Genomic DNA, 21,743 nt, shown 5'->3' with positions numbered 1-21,743 from the left:
ATCTGCAGCCGTTCATGTCACTCGAGCCTAACTATCAGGGACATTTTACGTAGCCATGCAGCATTGTTAGTATCCTTCGTTTTCAGTTCATCGTATGTGTTTTTACAGAGAATTTCGCTACCTCAGATGAAAATACCATGCATTTCCAAGTAATTAACTCTTAGTGTTGCTAAGGAAAGAAGGTGAAAATTCAGTATGTGTGACATTCACTGGATTGATAACTGCAAACATTTTTTTACTGGCGCGTGATTTCCTTGTCATTAAGTAAAGAATGTACAAGGTTATGGATGCCTCTTCGCTTTCCGAGGCAGATCAAGTGTTTGCTGAATGTGTTTAAATTTACAGTGAAGAAAAGAAGTAACATTGTTTTATTGCAACCTAGTACTAGAGGCAGGTTTCATGTAGTCATTATTGATTTCTGAAGTGAATAGTTATCATGGTATAGTTTTGTAACCTTTTATGGTTAGGAGGAGAGACGGGCAAATCAAGTTAACACACTTGTTTGCTTTTCGTGACTTACAATGGAGTACACCATACCTGATGAAGAAAAAGAAGAAACTCTATCAGAGCGGAGTGAAATAGAATTTGATGGTCTCTGCCATGAAAGCGAAACAAATTACGGCAATAACATTGCAATTGAAAGAGATAAAGGTGTCGATACTTACAGTCTATCGGAGCAGAATGCTATTTTGTGTAATTACCAAGAAAAAGAAAGTGCCATATATTCTCAGTTGCGTAACGTGGAGACTTTGTTACGGGGCATGGAAGAAAGACTTCTGGACCATCAAAACGACCATTTTGACTTAAATAGGTACCAGAGTGATTCCTGCCGATCATCCTTCCGCCTCAGCCTGCAGAATTCTGATGACGCAAAATCTGAGTGTTCCTTTAAAGGAGATTCCCTCTCTATAGCTTCGGATGAAAATATCGCTCCAAAATATTTTTCGGTCTCATCCATTCCAGTATCAACAATTCCAGTCACTAACCTGGGGACTTCATGGGTGTTTGCGTCAAGTAATGTAACGTCTTTTCAGCCAATGAGCTTGATATCAGAAGAGGACACTTACAATCCCTCGTTACCGTCCATACCAATAGTTGATGCAGAGCCCAGGCTTGGAAACCACTGTGCTGCTCAGAAAGGCAGTAGCACCAACACGTCTATCAGTAAAACTGTTTTGAGTAAAATTACCTCAGTGTCTCCAGCTCTGAAAGAATGGTATGAGGCAGTTGCTATCACAGCGAAATTGGGATGGGCTGTTATTCTTTATCATGCAGTTAGAAACCACTTCAAACCACGTGCTTTTATCCGTTTAGCTTTCCAGGTACTTTATTTTGGTGTTCGTAGATGCTTTCCCAGTGCGAAACTAAGACTTTCATTGTTTACCTTTATGTTGCTGTAATTGCTCAGTGTATTATACCTGATTTATAATATCAAAATACTGCATAACTTTATTGGCTGGTACTTAATTAAAAATGTTCGTCAATAAACCTAAATGAAAGTGAATTATTTTGTGAGGAAATGTTAAGTAAAGGACTCTGGTCTGTTTTGAGAAAGTGAAGTAGCAGCGTTAGTTACATCTTTTACTATATTTAATTTAGTTATATATCATATTGCATTTTCTTATTGGTAGGTTGTTATATCTGATGAACTTGTTACAATTTAAAATTCAGGTATTCGCACTTTCTAGTACAATGAAATTGAGAGCCGTATGATTATGTACTTAATTTTTCATTCCAGGGAAGCCGTGAGTATGTACGTGCAGTGGCGGATTATGTAACGAGAGAGTCAACGTTACTGAGCTTTAAGAAAGGTGATATCATAAGGGTTACATCTCTGGATCGATTTGGAGACAGTGGTTAGTGTCACCATCACTGACGTCCTTTGTTTTTTTAACTATTTGGGATGAATCTTACCTGCTGTTAAAGTTAGCTTATATCTCGCGCTGATAGGGGAGTCGGCATTCAAACAAGATCGAATGGCTGCCTGGATGGCTGTTTAGTACACCTGTTCTCCACCAGGTGTATTTTGAATAATTTAGCTCTTGTCAGAATTCTCCTTGAATTGAATTGAATACAGAGTTCAGACCAAAGACCAAGCACTGGGACATAGAGGAAATTGAGAGTACTGTAGTTAGGTCTGAAAGGTGTTAACAGGAGGCAAACCTCGCAGTTGCACTAAGAAATAATTGTTAAGAGGTGGAAAGTCAGATGGAAGAAGGATAATATGAATGGAAGTACAGTAAAAGGAATGAAAGGAGTTGCAACTTGCAGCTAGGAGCCTAAGGGACATTGCAGAGAACCTTTAGTAATGCCTACTGTGCACCTGGGAAGTGCACTGACAGTGTTACCCCTACGAGGGAATTCTCCTTGCCGCCATAGTGTATAGGCGCTTGTTGGTATTTCATGGCTGTTTGCTGCTATCACGGTACTGTACATTTATTTTTCCTGGGATCCCTCCACTGGAGTCAAGGCTAAGAACGTCAGGTTCTGTAGGAATAATTACTGTGTTAGCATGATGTTGATTTTTTAGGAGATATACACTGTTTATGATGGCTGCAATGGTATAAAGTGTCATCTTCAGAAAGATGCGAGGAAGTAGGGATTTTCGAAGGACTTAATGCTCAAGTTCGTAAGTATAGGAAGAGAAGGGAAGTAGATAGATTGCAAAAGCAATTAGTTAGGTCAGGTTATCAACCTGTCATTTCTTTCCCTTTTCCAGGACCTTCGTCTGTAGTTATCTATACTCAGTATAGGCTTTTCCTTTGCTAATGTTTTAGTTAGTACTGAGGCTTCCTCTTTAGCTCCGCCTTCCGCCCCCTTTCAGTTCAGGAAAGGCTTGTTGATAGTTTAGAAAAGGATGAAAACCTTATTTTGGTCAGTACAAGTTTGTTTTGAATTGGTCAGGGAAGCTGTCTGTGTCCCCCCATAGTGTGCAATCATTTTCGTGTTCCCCTATAGGAGGTAAGGTGTCAGTACCCTCACCCATTTGTAGCCTAAGCCTAGGACTGCCCTGCGACAGTTGGAAAAGTCCGCTGCCAGGGAACCGGGTCGGTTCTTGGGGCGAAGTGGTTCTGTGCCCTCCGTCACCTGCCTTTCTGTTTTTCACGCTCATAGTCTCGCATAAAGTGTTTTGGTAAGCATTGATCTTTGCTGCATATGAGACTTCTGCCTTCATCGGCACCTAGTATGAGGTTGTTAGCACTAATAGGACTGATTATATAAGTATAGACAGTTTTATTAAAAATAATGTGTCTGTAGTGAGTTTTGCTTACTCTGATGTATGTCGACTCATTTGATTCTTTAACAAATCTCTTCATCTTTTGCTCATTCTAAATCCTTGTCTGCTAGCCTATTCCTCATTCTTCTTTGAAATGCACTTGTTCACTCTTTACATGCTTTTTCTTCGGCTATCAGCAAATCTCTTGCTTCTGCCTTATTAACGTTTCTCTTTCCAAATCTACCATGGTTACAGTATCCTCTGTTGTTTCCAAGCTAGATATTATTCTAGCTATATAGCTTTCTAAATATTCTAAGGGTGTGTCATATGGGAGTGTGCTCAAGTATGTTTACTCGCTTTCCCATTTTCTTTTGGCGCCTTGTTTTCTTTCATGCAGCTGACTGGTGTGGACTCAGCTGAGTCACTTCAGACTGTTTACCTTTCATCGAGTCATGGATGCGATGCAGTACTCGACTGCTGTCACCTCCTGTCACCTCCTATCACCAGGTGTCGCTTCCTGTCACCTCCCATCACCAGGTGTCGCTTCCTGTCACCTCCTGTCGCCAGTTGTCTTTTCCTGTTGCCTTCTGGCAGAAGAAGAGTTTGAATTGGAAGATTTCTTTTGGTTTGATCGGCGTTTGCCAGAGCGCTGTTGGGCTTCGATGTCTCCTCATTTAGTTGAGGAAAGAGGCCACATAGAGAGTAGGTCTTGCTTGTCTTTGAGTATTTTGGTGCCCTTGAAGTATTTGGAGAAGAGAACCCAAGCTCTCTCCTTCAATTAAAACGTGTTTCGTAAGTTTTCTCAACTCAGGTGCACAAAGTTCCCTTTAGGCCTGGCAGGGGCTTGTCTTGTGGTTCGTTATGAAGTTGCTGAGCTCTGCCTCTTGCAATACAGGTGCTTGATCGGTGCTTAAACCATCTTAGGTAGAAGATTAAGATTCTTTTCTCTTTCCTGTAAAGAGACAAACTCGAGACTGACAAGTGATTTGGACTTGCTGAATATAGAGTCTCAGTTTAGATTGTTGAAGGTTTTGTCTTTTGTTGAACTTTTGCTCAGTATATTGCCTCCTCTCTGTGTCAGCTTAGAGAGGTTGAGACACTAGCTTAGTGTGTTTTTGGCCCCAGTTTAGGGAGTTTGTGAAGTCAGCTTTAAGGGTTTTTGGCGCCAGCAGGAGTTTAGCGAAGGAAAGTGTTGGTTTTTAACTCGTTTCTAATGCTACAGGCTAATGTTCTCATGCTTATACTAACTCGGTTTGGAAGAAGTGAGAAAACTTATGCTCCTATCTGTAGTAAAGGCTTATGCTGCACAGGTTAAGGCAATAAAGGAGGATATATTGGTACAAGTCTTGTTTTATACCTTTCGGGGTAAGTTCAGCCCTCAGGTTCTGGTAGATGGCCAATTGCAAGCTTCCTGGTATGTCTGGAGAAACTTGGTAGCAGAACCTTACGAGGTGGAGGCAGTGAAGTTATGATTCCTTTTAGGTTACCATCCACTAGCTGTTCCTTTGTTTTCTCTAGCAGAATTCTCTCAATCTTTTGTAGGAGGTTGTAAATTAGAGAGAATGAAGTGGACCAGGCAGTAATTCACTGGGATTTTACCTCTGACTTTTTCCTAGCTCCATAAGCAACTGGAGATAGGCAGTCATTGTTGGACACATTGAGACTGAATAACTTTGTGTCAGTCCCCATGCTTTTTGGTTTTTCCAGCATGGTTTTAGTGACTTTCCAAAAGAACAACTAGATGTTTTGGTGGACGTGCAGGAGACATTTTTCTCATACCAGTACATCCTCAGTCATGCAAGTTCCTTCGAAGTGTATTTACAGAGAAGGTATTGTTGTTCAAGGCACTTTATTTGGGCTCGCTTACAGTGCCTCTATAAGTATTCTTAGGGAATTTTTGCCCATAGGTGGATGGTGTTGATTTTTAGGAGCAAAAAATCTTTTTTACTGGGTCACTTGTTCAAGTTGGTCAACTCTTTCAACAGTATTCCAAAGGCCAAGGATCTGTTGCTTCACCTGGCTCAGTCTCTGTGCATTATGATTTTCAGTCGACTTCCCTAACTCCTCCTCATTCTTATCTAGTGATGTGGGGACAATACTTGAAATTTGCAGGCTCGTCTGTCAGGAGACAAATAGGCACTTGCTTCTTGAAGAATTTTAGCCCTGAAGGAAGCTTCCTAAGTGGTAAGGGCTTTCTTTGTAATAAAACAAGGCCTCACTGGGGATTTTGTCAGAGTAATCAGTCTCAATTACAGTACAGTCTCAGCATAAGAGATTATGACTTACAGTTAATGTTCATTAAATTTGTAAATAATCCAGGACCATCATTGTCACCAGGTTCTAAAGAGGGACTGAAACCAAGAGTTAACCATTTTATTCTTAAACCTAAGTCCAGGTTTTGTTGTTTCCCTATGTCGTGTAACACGAAACAAAGAATTTTGACTAGTGTCATTAACTTTCATACAACATAGAATGGTCAACGCTACACCTGGTAAAACTTACTACAGTAGATGTCAGGGCAGTGGAAAGACCATCGAAGATGCCTAGCAGGTTTATCCCTGGTCAGAAATAAAGTCACAGTAGAAAGTTTGCTTCCTTGAATGAAATGAACATGATATTGGTTTGATAATTCATTCTGCGAAAGGACAGTGTTTTTGGTGATTTGGGATTCAGAAAAAACAAAACCACCTACAGAGTGGCCTTTACATCTGCAAGTTCGACAGTTGCTGTGGGATTAGAGGAGTGCTTAAGTGTAGACTTGTTAGCATGCAGATGAACAGGAACAACCAGTTGATTACTACTCCTTTGAGTGCCCTCAGGCTTGAGCAGTGGATGTGTTTCTTTACGTTTGGCCTGATTCAGACTCATAGGCCTTCCCCCTCTAGCTACTCTGAGGAAGTATTGAGCAAATTTCAAGTTAAAGAATTGCTTAGTGACTCCTGTGGAGCCCTAGTTGCCTCAGAGCAAATGATTTTCGAACTCTCTAGCTCTCTCAGTAGATGTTTCTCTTATTCTTCCATTAAGGGGAAATCGACTCAAACTATTGAATTCCTTGCACTTCCACTAACTTCTGCATCTCACACTTAACCTCCTGGAGACGCTTGACTGTCTCCTCCAAATAAGGGGATTTTCAAAGGTATCATGGGTTCCATCCTTAATCAAGTGGAAAACAACCATGGCCTTGTGTCAGAAGCAGCTATTTGTTTATTGTTGAGGGTGCCATTTTAGAGGAATTTTCAGCACCTGGAACCTTGTAGACATCAAAGTTTATCGGCTTTCTTAGACATAGTAAGACTTTTTCGCTGTCTACTTTAAAGGTTATTGTTTCATACTTTCCTCGGCATTGCATCATGCTATTAGATCTGGCTGATGATCAGCACCTTAAGGCATTGAGATCAGTTGAGATTGAAACCCCTTCAACTCTGTATCAGTCTCTCTCTGGAATTTAGATGTAGGTCTAAATTTAATCTGCAGATTCTTTTGAGCCTCTGGAATGAGTTCCATTGAATTATTTACTATGAAACCTTTTATTTAACACTAAGCAGTTAAGAGAGTAAATTTATTGCAAGCACTCTCCTTACAGTTTTTGTAAAGGGAATGCTATTTTATCTTTTTGCCTTGGAGCTGAGAATGATGTTAAGGCTAAGTTTTTCAGAGAACTATAAGAATTCCAGTTTAACCTCTTTGGTGAGGAAGAAGAGGAAACACTTGTTTGTCCTGTTGGGGCAATTAAAACTTACTTAGGTTAAGCCTGGAAGAGGCTGTTATCCTTTTGTTTTGTGATTTTAGAAATCTAGAACATCTTTGTCAAAGGTTAAGCCTGGAGGAGGCAAAGTTAACCTTTGGTTTTGTGGTTTTAGAAAACCTAGCTGTCTTTGTCAATGGTTAAGCCTGGAGGAGGCAAAGTTAACTTTTTGTTTTGTGGTTTTAGGAAACCTAGAATGTTTTTGTCAAAGGTTAAGCCTGGAGGAGGCAAAGTTAACCTTTGGTTTTGTGGTTTTAGAAAACCTAGAATGTTTTTGTCAAAGGTTAAGCCTGGAAGAGGCAAAGTTAACCTTTTATTTTGTGTTTTTGAAACCTAGAACATCTTTGTCAAAGAACACAAGGTCCTCAGTGACGTATTTGATTAGGCTAGTGCATGAGAGCTAGCTTCATACCTTTTACCTTTATTGAAGAACATTCATAATGTGAGGGCTTTTGCAACTTTGTTTAGTATTATAACAATTTGTCACTTGAGGATGGGTTTAATGCCGTGGAGTAGAAGTGCAATTTGGTTTTGCCCGCTCACTACCTTGAGTCTGCAGAATTGTGCTTGAAAACAGTAAGGCCCTTAGTCCGCAAGTGGATAGTCTTTCCCTGAACTGAAGAAAGAGCACTTTTCTTGGCTCTTTGTTTTAAGTCCTGGTTTTTAATATTTTGGGGAGCATGAAGGTACATATATTGTACAGGAGCATACCTTTATATCATAAAGGTATTTATTTTTAGTGCCTGTTGTTTTATAGGGCTTTTGGACCCAGGCACAGGGGTCCCCTCATGCTACTTTTGTTTCATTCTGGCTGAATTGAAGTGGTTTTATCTGCAAGACTGCTCTTTACTGTGTGTATGAGAGTCTTGCTCCCTGAGTGGAATCCAACTGCTGGTGGTAGTAAGAGCCAGAAAGGATTCCAGATCAGGTAAGAATGTTTTGGGTTTCATGCAAGAAACCTTTAGTTCAATTGGCTGAGCGGATTTTGTCTAGCTGCACTACCCACCATCCTTTCTCAATGTGGGAATCAGCTGATTTTAACAGTAGGTAAGATTCAACCCAAATAATATAAATTTTCATAATAAAATTTATTATTAGGATACTTACTACTGTTAAAGTAGACCCCACCCAACCTCCCTACAACTTAATGGCTGTCAAGGAGAATTCTGACGAGCTAAAACATTCAAAACACACCTGGTGTAGAAGTGATGTAATAAACAGTCATGCGGGCAGCCATTCGATCTTTTATTTGAATGCCGACTCGCCTATCGGTGCAGAGATAAAAGCTAACTTTAACGGTAGGTAAGTATCCAAAACAATAAGTTTTATTATGAAAATTTATATTTTAATGACATTTCTGTGAAAATGTACACCAGTATTTTCAGTGGATCTTTCTAAACTTTTGTTGCTCTTGATTTCTCTCAAAATGCTGCTTCTCCTCACTCATACAATGATAATGATTTTCTTTTAAGGTTTTTTTTTCTTTTTATGATAATTTTCAGAATTTTCAATATCTTTTATATATAATTTTTATAATTTTGTCAGGTTGGCTGCAAGGCTCCTTGAATGGTCGAACAGGAATGTTCCCTGTTGAGTACATCACACCAATTAGCCGTTCAGAAGCAAGATATGCTGCCAAAGTAAAGGTAATTGTAATTCAAATTCTTTGGCAAAGCTTTCATATGATCTCTGATATTTAGGCTTCTAGTTTACTATAATTATGTAGCATTGGAAGATGTTTATTCAGCACAGTATGTGCACTAGATCCTAACTAGAAATTTTAGTAAGTGAAGCTGCACTCATTACGAATGGTTAGACATATTGTAGCTCTCATTTTTTGATGGAAGAATAAATTAAATTCAGAAGTAGTACTGTAATTATATGACTCATAAAAGAATTTCTAAAATTGAAAAGAAAGATTGACTTATTAAATATTGATGCTTGCAAGGGAATATTACATTTTCAAGTCCAAACATTTGACATAGCAGTAGTTGTATCAGAACTTTTCCAGCCTTGAAATCAAACAGCCCAGTATCTCCTTACCATCTTATTTTAGAGACTGTTTATTAATAGAAGTGTAATTTGCTTTTAGTCTTCTTTCCAGCAAAGCAAAGCAGAGCAGCACATTGAGACAGGAATGGTAGAGACTGAGTCATCTATCCACACAATTAACACCATTAACACCACACAGCAACCAGCTGTTCATGTTGCTCTGTCTCATTCTCATCATGATGATTCTGGTCACTCCTCTGGAGGTGAAGGTGTTACGGCTATTGGAGGAATGAATGGAAGTATTAATGGTATGGTACCTGGAGTCAATGGAATAGCCAATGGAGTTAATGGCATGGTTAATGGAGTGGTAAATGGACATGGCACAATTGTACATGATGGAAAGCACTCTCTTCTCCAGTTTGCCCTTCAGCATTTCCGACTATCAAAAGAACAGGGAATTATCCAGTCTGATGGGACATTGCAAACCAGCACAAAGTCTAAAAAGAAGAAAGGCAGTAAAGATCAACAAGCTGAATGGACATGGAAGGAACAGGTACTGAGTTTTACAACATGTTTCATGATTTGAACTTCTTAATGCAACTGTGTATAGTGCCTGCTTTGCCGTTGAATGTCATTATTGAAGTGTAATGTTTTATCACTAGGTATTTAGATTATGTAGGCTAACATGATCCATAATATGTGGAAGAAATGCATTATTTTCTTTTTGAAGCTTTCATTTATAAAGTATGCTATTAAATATAAATATAGAATGCCCCTTACAGTATTTTTATCAGTGAAACCATGTTCTTGCAAAACTACAAACCATGCTGTATTTTATTGGATGCAAGAACTAGAAGACTTATGAATAGGTCACTAGTGTGGGAGTACTGGGAAGTCTTTACTGATAAGTTCTTGAGAAAATTGTACTACAGTAGTTTCCTCCTCCCACACTATTCATCCTTGCCCTCTCTGTTAGTCTTTTGTAATTTCTGTAAAATTAAATTTGAAGGATGTGATAGCTTTCATATTACTTTTTTGTTGGTGGAATTTTAAATTTTTCATTGTGATATTCATGGTTACTGACCTGGTGGTTCAACTTCTCAATGAACTCCCAACTTCTTTCTCTGTTTTCCAGTGAATTCTTCCCCTAAAATATGGGAAATACCCTTAAGGATTTGATTAATAACTAGATCACACAACTAATCTCAGTAAAGGATAATTATTGATCCATTGGTGTAGAGATGATAGGTCATCATCAAGCAGTGAACTGCACATGGAGGTTAATATGCAAGAACTCTTGACAGATCCCATATGCCAGCAAAGAACTCTAACTGGACCAGTCTGTAGGCTGAAATAATTTATTGTTAATATTCTAATACTGGATGCTCATTATTGTCTTATATGGACAAGTAATAATAGAAATTAAAATCCAAAACCAAAGCACAAAATATGGGTGAGGATTAGGAAGGTTGGATGACAGGCCAAGTGCAGTGGCCACTGGAATTCAGGAAAGTAAAAATAGGATACTGTTTTAAAGGTTGGCTGTAAAGGAAAAAAAATAGCCATTGGCTGTAAAGGAAAAAAAATTGCCCAACCTTACAGCTGCAAGTTTACTAATTTTCTTAATGTTGAAGTAGGGAGAGTTTTCATGACAAGCATTTTGAAGCTGCCCAGGAAGAGGATGGATATTTTCATTGAGTTCTTTGGAAAAGTCCCAACAAAGTACCCAAAGGAAAAAATGGAAAATTTACCTGGTGATGGAGAGAAAAAGAGGATCAGGAAAATTGAAGCTGATAGGTGGGTCATTAATTAGACAGTTTTAGAAATTAAAACGGACATTTCATTCTATCCACAGCAGAAACAATTCGAGGGGAGAGAAGGAAATTAGTGGAAACTTTCAAAACAGAATAGATATTGTGCAGCTATTTGCAGTCTAATTGTGCTCATTAGTTACTACATGCTGTTAGCAATGTTTTCTACTTTGGGAGGGAATCTTATTCAAAGTCAGTATGGTCTGAAATAACTTTGGGAGGGCATCTTATTCAAAGTCAGTATGGTCTGAAATAGAGAGATACACCAACTTGCTGTTTACAAAGGAAGTTTGTAACATAGATATTTTAGCCTGTGTGCTCTCTTACTTTGAAATTGTCAGTGCATAGTTGGCTCCTTCATCCCAACAAGAAATGAGGAAGAAAATAGTCAGCTAGTGCTCTCTGTGCTGAGGTTAGCAGAGAGAACATTGACAGTATCAGTCCTTAACTTCTGTGGTCACTGTTACAAAGGTATCATTAAAGACATTTTAGAGGGATTTACTGTAGGATATTCAGCTTTAAGTTTCATTACACCTCCCAACCTGCTCTGAATGGTAAGTTATGCTTTAACAAATTAACAGGGAAGTGCTGGAAAAAATTGTTGAATTGCAATCCCTCCTACAGCTTAACTCATAGGCTGACAATTTCACAGGTGTTTGGAAGCCTTGAGAACCCAAGAAGTAATGTTTGAGTGCTGGAGGGTCTTCAGGGAGCCACATGGTACACTTCTGAGTATTTGCTCCTCTTGCAAACCACTAGGGATGTTTTGTTTTTTAAGAGCTTAGAGTTTTTAGGAGCTCTGGGGGATGAAAAATGTGTTAGAGTCCAGGATGAATCTTAGCTTGTTTTCTAGATCCACATGTTAACAATACTGAAGGCTTCAAAATGTTAGATACATGGGGATTCGACCTTAAATGTAATTGAATCAGAATAGGTAGATATTTTGTTGGTGTTATTCAGGAATAGTACAGTAACTGAAATGAGTAAATTTCACAATTACTCAAAAAAGTTTCATTTGAGGTTGTGAAGGATAGAAACTTAGTATGCATTTAAGTGCTATAGCAACAATGGTGTGGGAGTATCCTTTGTTTTCTGGTTCATTGATTTTCTGGGTGAGCTTTACAAGCACAAACTTTTCTGACTTGTAAGGGGTTTCTTATATCCTAACTGCAGAAAATTTTCAGATAACTTCGTATCATTTTGACTTTTAGTTATATTATAGTTCTCCGTTTATGAGAAAATACAGGTATTCAGCTTCAAAATGACACCTTAACCTGCATTATACCATGAAAAATGAATTTATAGTATGCAATAACAAAACAGTACTGTGTCCATAATCGATCTGTATGATTAGCCACAGACAAAATTTGGGAGTCTCCCAAATCTCTAAGGGTTAATATGCTTGAGAGTGAAGATGAGTTGATCTTTACCATATCACCTAGCTTACTTCCAAACTGTGAACCTTAAGCTCCATAGCATAGCTGTGAGAAGTGTAACACAAGATCTGCTATTCAATATTAATTAAAAGTTTGCCATAACTAAGTATATGTGTTTATAGATGCATTTCCAGTTGTATTTGAGAGACAGTCAGTGGTACATGAGTGCTTTGTAATCTTTTGTGAAAATTTCATCTTTATTTTCACCCCACAAAAGATATTCTACTTAAAGACTAAGGTAATTTCTTAATGTTTAATGACGGCATTACTTACGGTTTGTAGCCCTTTCTCTTTTATAGCTTTTCAAGTAGAGCTATTCTTTGCTTTATGAATATAACTTGGCTTTGTTGATATCAGTTACAGTCAGAGTGAAATTTTGGTATGAGGTCAAGTTCAAAGTCTGTTTGACATTGCTTATTTGTTTCACACTGTAGAGAGTGTACTAGTTCCCCCTACACAAATGAGTGTTGGTTGTCTTGTGAATTTCACTGTACAGACTGCTTGTCGTACATCAATGTCTCTGCATACAGTATAAGATTATGTTGGTCTTCAAGTATGTATCTTGGTTTTTTATCCTAAATTACCATCTGGGGTTTGGGAAATTAGGATATTCAGTGCATTTCTGCTGTCAGTGTGCTGAATTGTTGTACCTAAGATTGGTTTATGCCTGCTTTAATTTGGCAGCGTACCCTCGCAGAGCTTTGGACCCCCTGCTGCAGTGGTGATTTTTACTTAGGATCCATCTTCTGATGGTCTCATGAAGCAGTGGTTGACAGAGTCGACATCCTTTTCAAGAGAAGTTCACCCATGGTGTGAAGCAGCAGCGTTGTAAGTCTCCATCACCGTCTTCTCCATCTACTTCCTTCTCTTCTTCTCCATCTTTGTTCTGACCATGGCCATGGTTCTCCCGCTCCACAGCTTGCGGCTGTCTCACTGGTGAGGGGGTGTCACGTCCAGCCACTTCTCATCCGTTAGTTTTTCACTTCAAGCAGAGTTCGTCGAACAGAAAATCTACAGCAGTGTCGCCTTTCCCTGATCCCCCTGTTCGTGTTCATAGGAAGGATGACAAGGCTCCTGTTCAGAAATCCCGTGTAGGGAACGCTTCGGAAGTTCAACTGTTTCCTTCTGGGTCCCACTTTGTTTGACGGACATGAGAGATTCTGCATGGCTGTGGACTTTCCAGCCTATGCCATTGTCGCCTCATCGCTCACACGTCCATGACCTTAGCCTGCATCATTCCAGAACTCCTCCCTGTTCATGCTATCCTGGGAGGCCCTCTGATTGTTGTTCCAGCTCTCAAGAATGTGTCCTGTTGCATGTCTACTTCCTTGTAGACATGCACACATGTGCAGTTAGTTCAGTCCAGTCTGCCATGTAGCCTTGTTCCTCAGCGTCTCGTCATCTCTCAAGTTCTCGCTCTCCTAGGAGAAATCAAGTTCGCATGGCCGTGGACGTGACAGCACGGATGTACAGCTGTACATTGACACATTACCGTTGCATGCGTAGGTGTGGAAGTTGTCTCAGGATGGCATGTCTAGGATTGGACGATCGACCTCACTAATGTGAAGGTTTGGGAAGAGAATGGGTTGGCCTGCAGTCATGCCTTGTTGAAGCACCAGTTGCTGTCCAATCACTGTCTCCTTCAATTTTGTCAAGCAAAGAGCGTTGATAGAACTGATGTGGACTTATAGAAAGGCGACAACCCACGTGCAAGTGCATCAATAGCATGTCTGTGCAATGCCTTTTGATCACTTACGTGTTTTAGCTTGATCATCTGATATGGCCAATAGACATTACCATACCATCTTCTGTACATACAAGTGACTGGGATCGTTCTGACACCTTTTACGTCCTTCATAGCATAAGCTGACGCGGTCTTATTCATTGGTAGCAGTCAGCCTCCGTTTTCAGTAAACTGCTTTACCAAATGAATGGCCAGTGAATCGAACGAATGGATTATTCTCCCAGACGTTTCCCACATAAGTTACGACCTACATTGGTCGTTTTCCTCATAGTATCCAACATCCTTTTCATAAAGTCTACAACCAAATGAAATAGCTCGTTCTATGAGACCCATATGGCCATCATTACGGGAATTAATGGTCTTTTTATTGTGTTCAGTCAAACTTTGGCGTTTTTTAGGTAGGGAGAAATCTGTTTCATCATTCACATTCGAACATTGACTCTTGATTGTTCCTATACTAATATTAACCCTCAGCTCCCTGAGCCAAGGTAGTTACAGTTCGTCAGCACAGATGTCTTCGGATTCCTTTTCATTTTCAACTGCAGGTTGGTTTTGTTTACCGACCTACGCTTCGAAACAAGATTTAATCAATTCTGATTGTGCAGGGTTTTTTCCTTGTGCGATCGGAATTATTTTCTAGCTTCAGAGATCTGTGTATCAGGCCTATTCCTTGGTACAACAACCTCAGTGTTCTTCTGCAATACTCTTCTTACCACAAGGATGAAGACATTCTTGAAGATGGAAAGGGAGGTCATGGTCTTTGACAAGGTCTCACCATTCTTTCCCATCCTCTCTCAAAGAGGTGAGAGAGATTAGCCTAATGGTGAGAAAACAACTATCCCCTTGGAGTGTTGTACACACTTACCCTCCAGAGATACTCCATGTCTCAAAGCATCAACCGAATGGCATTCACCTACACTTCAAGAGGTTAGGTTGGGTTCAGATTAAGTTGGGTACTTAACCTAACTTAGCCTACCCATTCCTTCCCATCCTCTCTCAGAGAGGTGAGAGAAATCGGCCTAATGGTGAGACGACAACTATCCCCTTGGGGTGTTGCACACACTTCCTCTCCAGAGATACTCCGTGTCTCAAAGCATCAAACCGAAGGGCATTCACTTACACTTCAAGAGGTTAGGTTGGGTTCGGATTAAGTTGGGTACTTAGCCTAACTTAGCCTAACCTAACTAGTTCTAGTCTAATGTACCAGACCTACGTTTCAATATCCTGGAGCTACTTGTCTAATGGCATTAACCAGGAGGTAGCTTCCTGCTCTAAAAGGGGTTAGGTTTGGTTGGGTACTTAGCCTAACTTAACTAGTTCTAGTTTAACCTTACCAATCCTGCACTTCAGTATCCTGGTACTTCTTGTTTCATGGCATCAACCAGAAGGTAGTTACCCATTCTTTAAGAGTCTAGGTTGGGTCAGGTTAGGTTGGGTACTTACCCCAACCTACCCCAACCTAGCCTATCCTAATCTAAACCTGGCCTAGCCTGACCTAATCCGCACCTCAATAACCTGAATCTTCTTAGATCTCCAAGCCTCAGGGTCCCAGGATAGACATTCCGTAGGGTTGTTTAGGAACGCTACCATGGTAGTTCCTTAGTCAACAAGTTTGGGGGGGGGCGGGCAGGGGGCCACTGGCTAGTGTCCTTTCATCTCCTCAATTGACAGTGTGGGTGCACGGGTTTGCAGTAGTACACTCAGCACAGTGGTCAACCAGACACATTCCATTTTCGGTGCGGGTGCACGGGTTTGCAGTAGCACACTAAGCACAGCAGTCAACCAGACACGTTCGGTTTCGCATCCATGATTCAAGTCTTGTGTTTACAACTTTCTGTTGTTTTGCCTGATTTGTTGGGAGATCAGCAATACCTCCAGACTAAGTTCCGACTACTTGTGTTTGGTTCCTACTCAGTCAAGAAGGGGTATCTAGGAGCTCCATTTCTTTTGACTTGATGCAGGTACACTCCTCCTGTGAGGAGTGGGAGATGTAAGCAGTAGCGGCTGCTACTGTAATTACCAGTTGGTCCACAACCCGAGGAGATAATATTGTGTGGATCTTAAGACAATTTCAGGAGTCTCAATGTCCAAATAGTCACTCCTTTGATAGCAATGTCTCCAAGTAGTGCCATGGTTACACTTGTAAGGATAGTGTAGAGTGACATACTGGCTGGGTGTTGACTGGTTTATTGGTGGTTCCTTACTGAAAAAATGTACAGAATCTTCGAAGTTGTTATTGGCTGGTGCGAGCCGCAGAGTAGTATCTACACACAGACAGGGCAAAACAAAGGTAATGCTTCGGACATCTGTGTTTTTTCGGCAGACAAACAGATGGCGATTGTGAGAGACATAATAAACGTACAGTGATAAAACATATATCAATGGAAAGGCCAGGAAATTCCACATATGGCCAATTGCATGAGATTCGAGACAGATTAATGAATACAATGCAATAGCATAATATATGTGAAATGGCGAGACGTTTGGCGTCTTCGCAAACAGAAACATACATACAGTTTGATGCAGAAGATTAGGTAGAACATTATGAGTACATGATTAGAATGCTTGCATGGCAATGCAAGTAGTGGTGATTGTGCCTAAATTGAGACAACAATGGTTAGGGAGAAACAGAGGGAAATATTGTATGGTAGAAGTTGCGTTCCTCGAGAGAGAGAAAACGGGATGCTCTTGTTTTTGTCTTGGTCCCTTCAAATGGATGACGCACACATACGTGCTCGAAAGAGACCACGATCGGTGTGATGCATCTCTTACACACTATCCTCCTCCAGAGACTTTTCTTCTTCGGAACATTGACCAGGGCAGCAGTCTCCTACACTTCCTTCCTTGGAACTTAAGCAGTTCTTTTTAGACTCTCAAGAGTTTCAAGTTCTAGGATAGACACTCCTCAGTGTATTAGCAGTGACACCATGGTAGTGCCATGGTCAACACAAGGCCCTAGTGCCCTTTCATGTGCTGTGTTGCAGTGCAAGTACACGAGCAGACAGAAGAACATTTAGTGTAGTGACCAACCAGACGTCCCAAGTAAGATGGATGTAATTACATCATTTATTCACTAAAGTCAGGGGATAAGGACAGTTGATCTTGTCACCTTGACTTCTGGATTTGTTCAACTTCTGAAGAAGCTTGATCATGGTCCTTCTTTCTCGACTTACTGAAGTTGGCACTGTTCTGTTCTGTGTTCTCACACCTTTGAGTAAAGTAAGACATCTTTGGTACCCATTTACATTCAGAAGCTTACGCCTTTCGTTATTCTACACGCTTCGAAAGTGATCAGTGAGATGGATCATTCCACTTCTTTGGTCCTGTGGTGACAATGATGGTGTGATATCTATGTTGCCTCTGTAAAGACTAGATTTTCAACTCAGTGCTAACGACTCGTTTGTTACCTTCAAGTTGGCCGAGAAACGTTGTCCAAATTGTCATTTCTCTGACTAGTTAGATGATCAAATTAGCGTATCCCGCAACTTCTTGGTGGACACTAGTATGTTTTGAACCAGATCTTTGGAGGCCAGGGGCATTGGTCTGTCCATTGCATTCAGGAAGAGCTTGTCGGTTGAGTACTAGGATGAAATGTAATCAAGCAGATTACATTCATCCCCTTTTACCTTGGGACATTGCCCATAGGTCCTTGGATTCCTTTTCCTTGGATCCTGTGGTGGATGCTCAACAAGTCATGTAGTTCACCCAGCTTTTGAGGGACAGGTTGCATTATGCCTAAGGGGTGTGACTGCTAGGAGAAGGTGTTTGTGAGACTGGCCTCCACCCTTTCTCCTGTCTTCCTTCATCTTCCAGTGGGCAGAGGAACAGTGAATGAGTCGTCACATGCTGGACTGGTGTGCATGCAGGTGATGTAGATGACTTGAGTATCCTTTCTATAATCTAGCTCTATTTGGATTAGTAGATGCAAATCCTCCTTCTCTCTAGCAAGGGGAGAGAGGGATGGACTATGAGCAAACCAGTTGGTTATTCTCAGCTTTATAGTCTCCGACACTGTGGGTTCATCCAAACCTTTTCAAATCAAGGATATTACATTCCTTCAATTCGAAATGCCCAGAAGTCTGACAGTTGAGCATCTCTCTTGTTCAATATATCAGAGGTATGGTCTCCTTCATTTGCTCTTTCATGACCAGGAAGTGAGTACCCAGGTGAGCCAAACTACCAGTCAGCTCAGAGATTTACTTGGAATCCTCCGTCCAAAAATAAGTCTCCCATGTGTAAAGACCGAGGTTTTGTAATTCATGTAGGAACAAACAACAAATTTTTAAAGTACAGGTACAGTAATTTGTATTTTTCCTAACATACAAACCTGAGGTCTTTACATTAAGGGCCCACCTCTTACCACCCATCATTCTCTTACCTGGGCCATAAGGTAAACTGCATAGAACTGAATGTATACTGACTTGGTGAGTGGTGCTTCCGCCCCTACCATCAGTAACTGTTACCATATCCTCCTTGCAAAAGTTTTAACGGCTGGATTTCCAGTTTGCTGAAAGTTAATCCCATATGTAATGCCCTTAGGTTTTTATGTTAGGAAAAATACAAATTACTTGAAAAAATTGTCATTTTACACAAGAAATGACATTGCACATAATATCATAGTAATTTAATAATTTTCTTTAGCAGTACATTTATTACATGCTCATAATAAATGTTGGCAGTCCATAACACTGCCAGATTATCCACTCAGCTTGTTAATGGAAATTCCACACAGTAGTTTGGAGCTTCAAGTATAACTGGGAGGTGATTAAAGCCATAAATTAAAAATCAAAATTACTAGAACAGGCTTGTTACCTCTTTGTACATGACTTCAAGTAAGCAGTGGTTTGTCTTTTTTACTGACTGCAGACCAAAATTACACTGGTTTGATTCTCAGAATCTCACATCTATAATTCATATGTTTGACAGTAAAGTGCTGTACTCCAATATATCTTTTATTGTTTTACAGGTTGAAATGGTCAAATTCAGTCAGTCTCCACTGCAAGCATCACTTTTGCCACTGGAACCTGAACTAAGTCAACTAGCTGTTGAAAGTTTTGTAGCTGTTATGCGTTACATGGGTGACTACCCCATGGCTCCTCAGAACACAGAAGTACACTGCGTGTATACAATACTCATGGTTGGTTTATTCTCTTTTTTTTTTTTTGCATTTTTAATCACTTTGAAGAAGCAATAACATTGTTTTACAAAGAATATGTATTATGCTTGAGTGAACATTATTAATTGCCTTTTCTTCCCTGTACCCTTTAAAAAATACTGAATAGATGTGACTGGTATTTCTGTTAGCAATAGTCTTGATTATCTTCTATATTACTACAGTATTATACATTTGTTTTTATTCATATTTATAATTTATTTTTACAGAATTGCCATAAACATTTGGCTCTTCGCGATGAAGTTTATTGTCAAATAATGAAGCAAACAACAAATAACAAGTCTTCGATACCAGACTCATGTCAGCGAGGATGGCGCCTATTTTGTATTGTTGCTGCTTACTTTACTTGCTCAGATAACCTTAAACCATATCTTTTTAAATATCTTGAAACTGCTGCCTATGACAAGAGAAGAGCTTATCATGGTAAATGAATTTGGTGCATTATTTTGTTTGATGAAATAAACTGATTTCTTTTATGTTGCTTCATTATCTATTTTGTAATTGTACAAAAAGGTCTGTATTGTATTTACCTTTCACTTTAGATCACTTAATATCATGAAATTATTTTTTAATCACTAGGTACAGCAATGGTGTGCTTGCAAAACCTTCGTAAAACTTTCAAATATGGTGGAAGGAAAAATGTTCCCAGCATTGAAGAAATCACAGCAATAACAGCTGGAAGGAACTCAAAACGCCAGATTTACCGTCTTCCTGGTGGAACAGAAAGAGTTATCAACACAAAGAGCACTTCTGTTGTCCAGGTAAAGTATAATTTTTGCATTTCCTCATTTGCTCCTGCAGAAACACATGGGACAATATTGTTCAACATTTTGATATAACCATTTGATGCTTTATATAAATATAAGCTGTGTAGGATGTTTAGTATTGTTGGGTCTTTATGGTTGATTGTCAAACACATATAAGCAGTAAATTAATAGAGTACTTTAAAACTTTTAATATCTGAACTAATAGTGGATAGAGCACCTCTCCAGATCTTTGAAAAATCTAGGGCTGTATAGAGATTTATGATAGACTAATCTCTAACTTATCAGCTTATGATATATATATATATATATATATATATATATATATATATATATATATATATATATATATATATGAAATTTTTATCACATCGTGATTTATATACAATCATGAAGCTACAAATGTCGCTTAATATCGAAATCCACGCTACCTCGGTATATCTCCGTTGGAGAATTGTCGCCGAAGGGGAATTTATATAAGTGATAAATGAATTGGAATCGTGGGGACACGAACCCGCGACGAAAGCCTATTCAGCGACTCCAGTTGACGTAAACCATTGAGCCATCAAGAGAGGTATAAGTCTTTTGCCGAGATGTCGTACTGCTTTTACCCGTCGTGAGCGGGGAAAGTGTACTAGCCTCGACAATGACCCACCTCCGCCATGACAGTTCATTGGTACGTTTGGAACACGCAGCTCTTGTTATGAAATTTTTATCACACCGTGATTTATATACAATCATGAAGCTACAAATGTCGCTTAATATCGAAATCCACGCTACCTCGGTATATCTCCGTTGGAGAATTGTCGCCGAAGGGGAATTTATATAAGTGATAAATGAATTGGAATCGTGGGGACACGAACCCGCCGATTTAAAAGCCTATTCAGCGACTCCAGTTGGCGTAAACCATTGAGCCATCAAGAGAGGTATAAGTCTTTTGCCGAGATGTCGTACTGCTTTTACCCGTCGTGAGCGTGGAAAGTGTACTAGCCTCGACAATGACCCACCTCCGCCATGACAGTTCATTGGTACGTTTGGAACACGCAGCTCTTGTTGTGAAATTTTTATCACACCGTGATTTATATACAATCATGAAGCTACAAATGTCGCTTAATATCGAAATTCACGCTACCTCGGTATATCTCCGTTGGAGAATTGTCGCCGAAGGGGAATTTATATAAGTGATAAATGAATTGGAATCGTGGGGACACGAACCGCGATTTAAAGCCTATTCAGCGACTCCAGTTGACGTAAACCATTGAGCCATCAAGAGAGGTATAAGTCTTTTGCCGAGATGTCGTACTGCTTTTACCCGTCGTGAGCGGGGAAAGTGTACTAGCCTCGACAATGACCCACCTCCGCCATGACAGTTCATTGGTACGTTTGGAACACGCAGCTCTTGTTATGAAATTTTTATCACACCATGATTTATATACAATCATGAAGCTACAAATGTCGCTTAATATCGAAATCCACGCTACCTCGGTATATCTCCGTTGGAGAATTGTCGCCGAAGGGGAATTTATACAAGTGATAAATGAATTGGAATCGTGGGGACACGAACCCGCGATTTAAAAGCCTATTCAGCGACTCCAGTTGACGTAAACCATTGAGCCATCAAGAGAGGTATAAGTCTTTTGCCGAGATGTCGCACTGCTTTTACCCGTCGTGAGCGGGAAAGTGTACTAACCTCGACAATGACCCACCTCCGCCATGACAGTTCATTGGCACGCGTTTGAAACACGCAGCTCTTGTTATGAAATTTTTATCACACGTGATTTATATACAATCATGAAGCTACAAATGTCGCTTAATATCGAAATCCCACGCTTACCTCGGTATATCTCCGTTGGAGAATTGT

The 21,743-nt window shown here is 39.9% G+C and overlaps 1 protein-coding gene across 1 annotated transcript in view; it reads left to right on the top strand.

Annotated features, from left to right (window-relative positions):
- Myo10A (Myosin 10A) overlaps positions 1–21,743 on the top strand; it is a 250,021-nt gene that overhangs the window by 196,332 nt on the left and 31,946 nt on the right. Inside the window, 6 exon segments of the mRNA XM_067115921.1 lie at positions 1,739–1,856; positions 8,508–8,608; positions 9,067–9,507; positions 18,912–19,082; positions 19,328–19,541; positions 19,698–19,879. Of these exon segments, the coding sequence (XP_066972022.1) occupies positions 1,739–1,856; positions 8,508–8,608; positions 9,067–9,507; positions 18,912–19,082; positions 19,328–19,541; positions 19,698–19,879 (1,227 nt within the window).

The sequence above is a fragment of the Macrobrachium rosenbergii genome, chromosome 14 (genome assembly GCF_040412425.1).
Source record: "Macrobrachium rosenbergii isolate ZJJX-2024 chromosome 14, ASM4041242v1, whole genome shotgun sequence".
NCBI classification, from domain to species: Eukaryota; Metazoa; Arthropoda; class Malacostraca; order Decapoda; family Palaemonidae; genus Macrobrachium; species Macrobrachium rosenbergii.
This window is presented reverse-complemented; position numbering and strand designations above follow the sequence as displayed.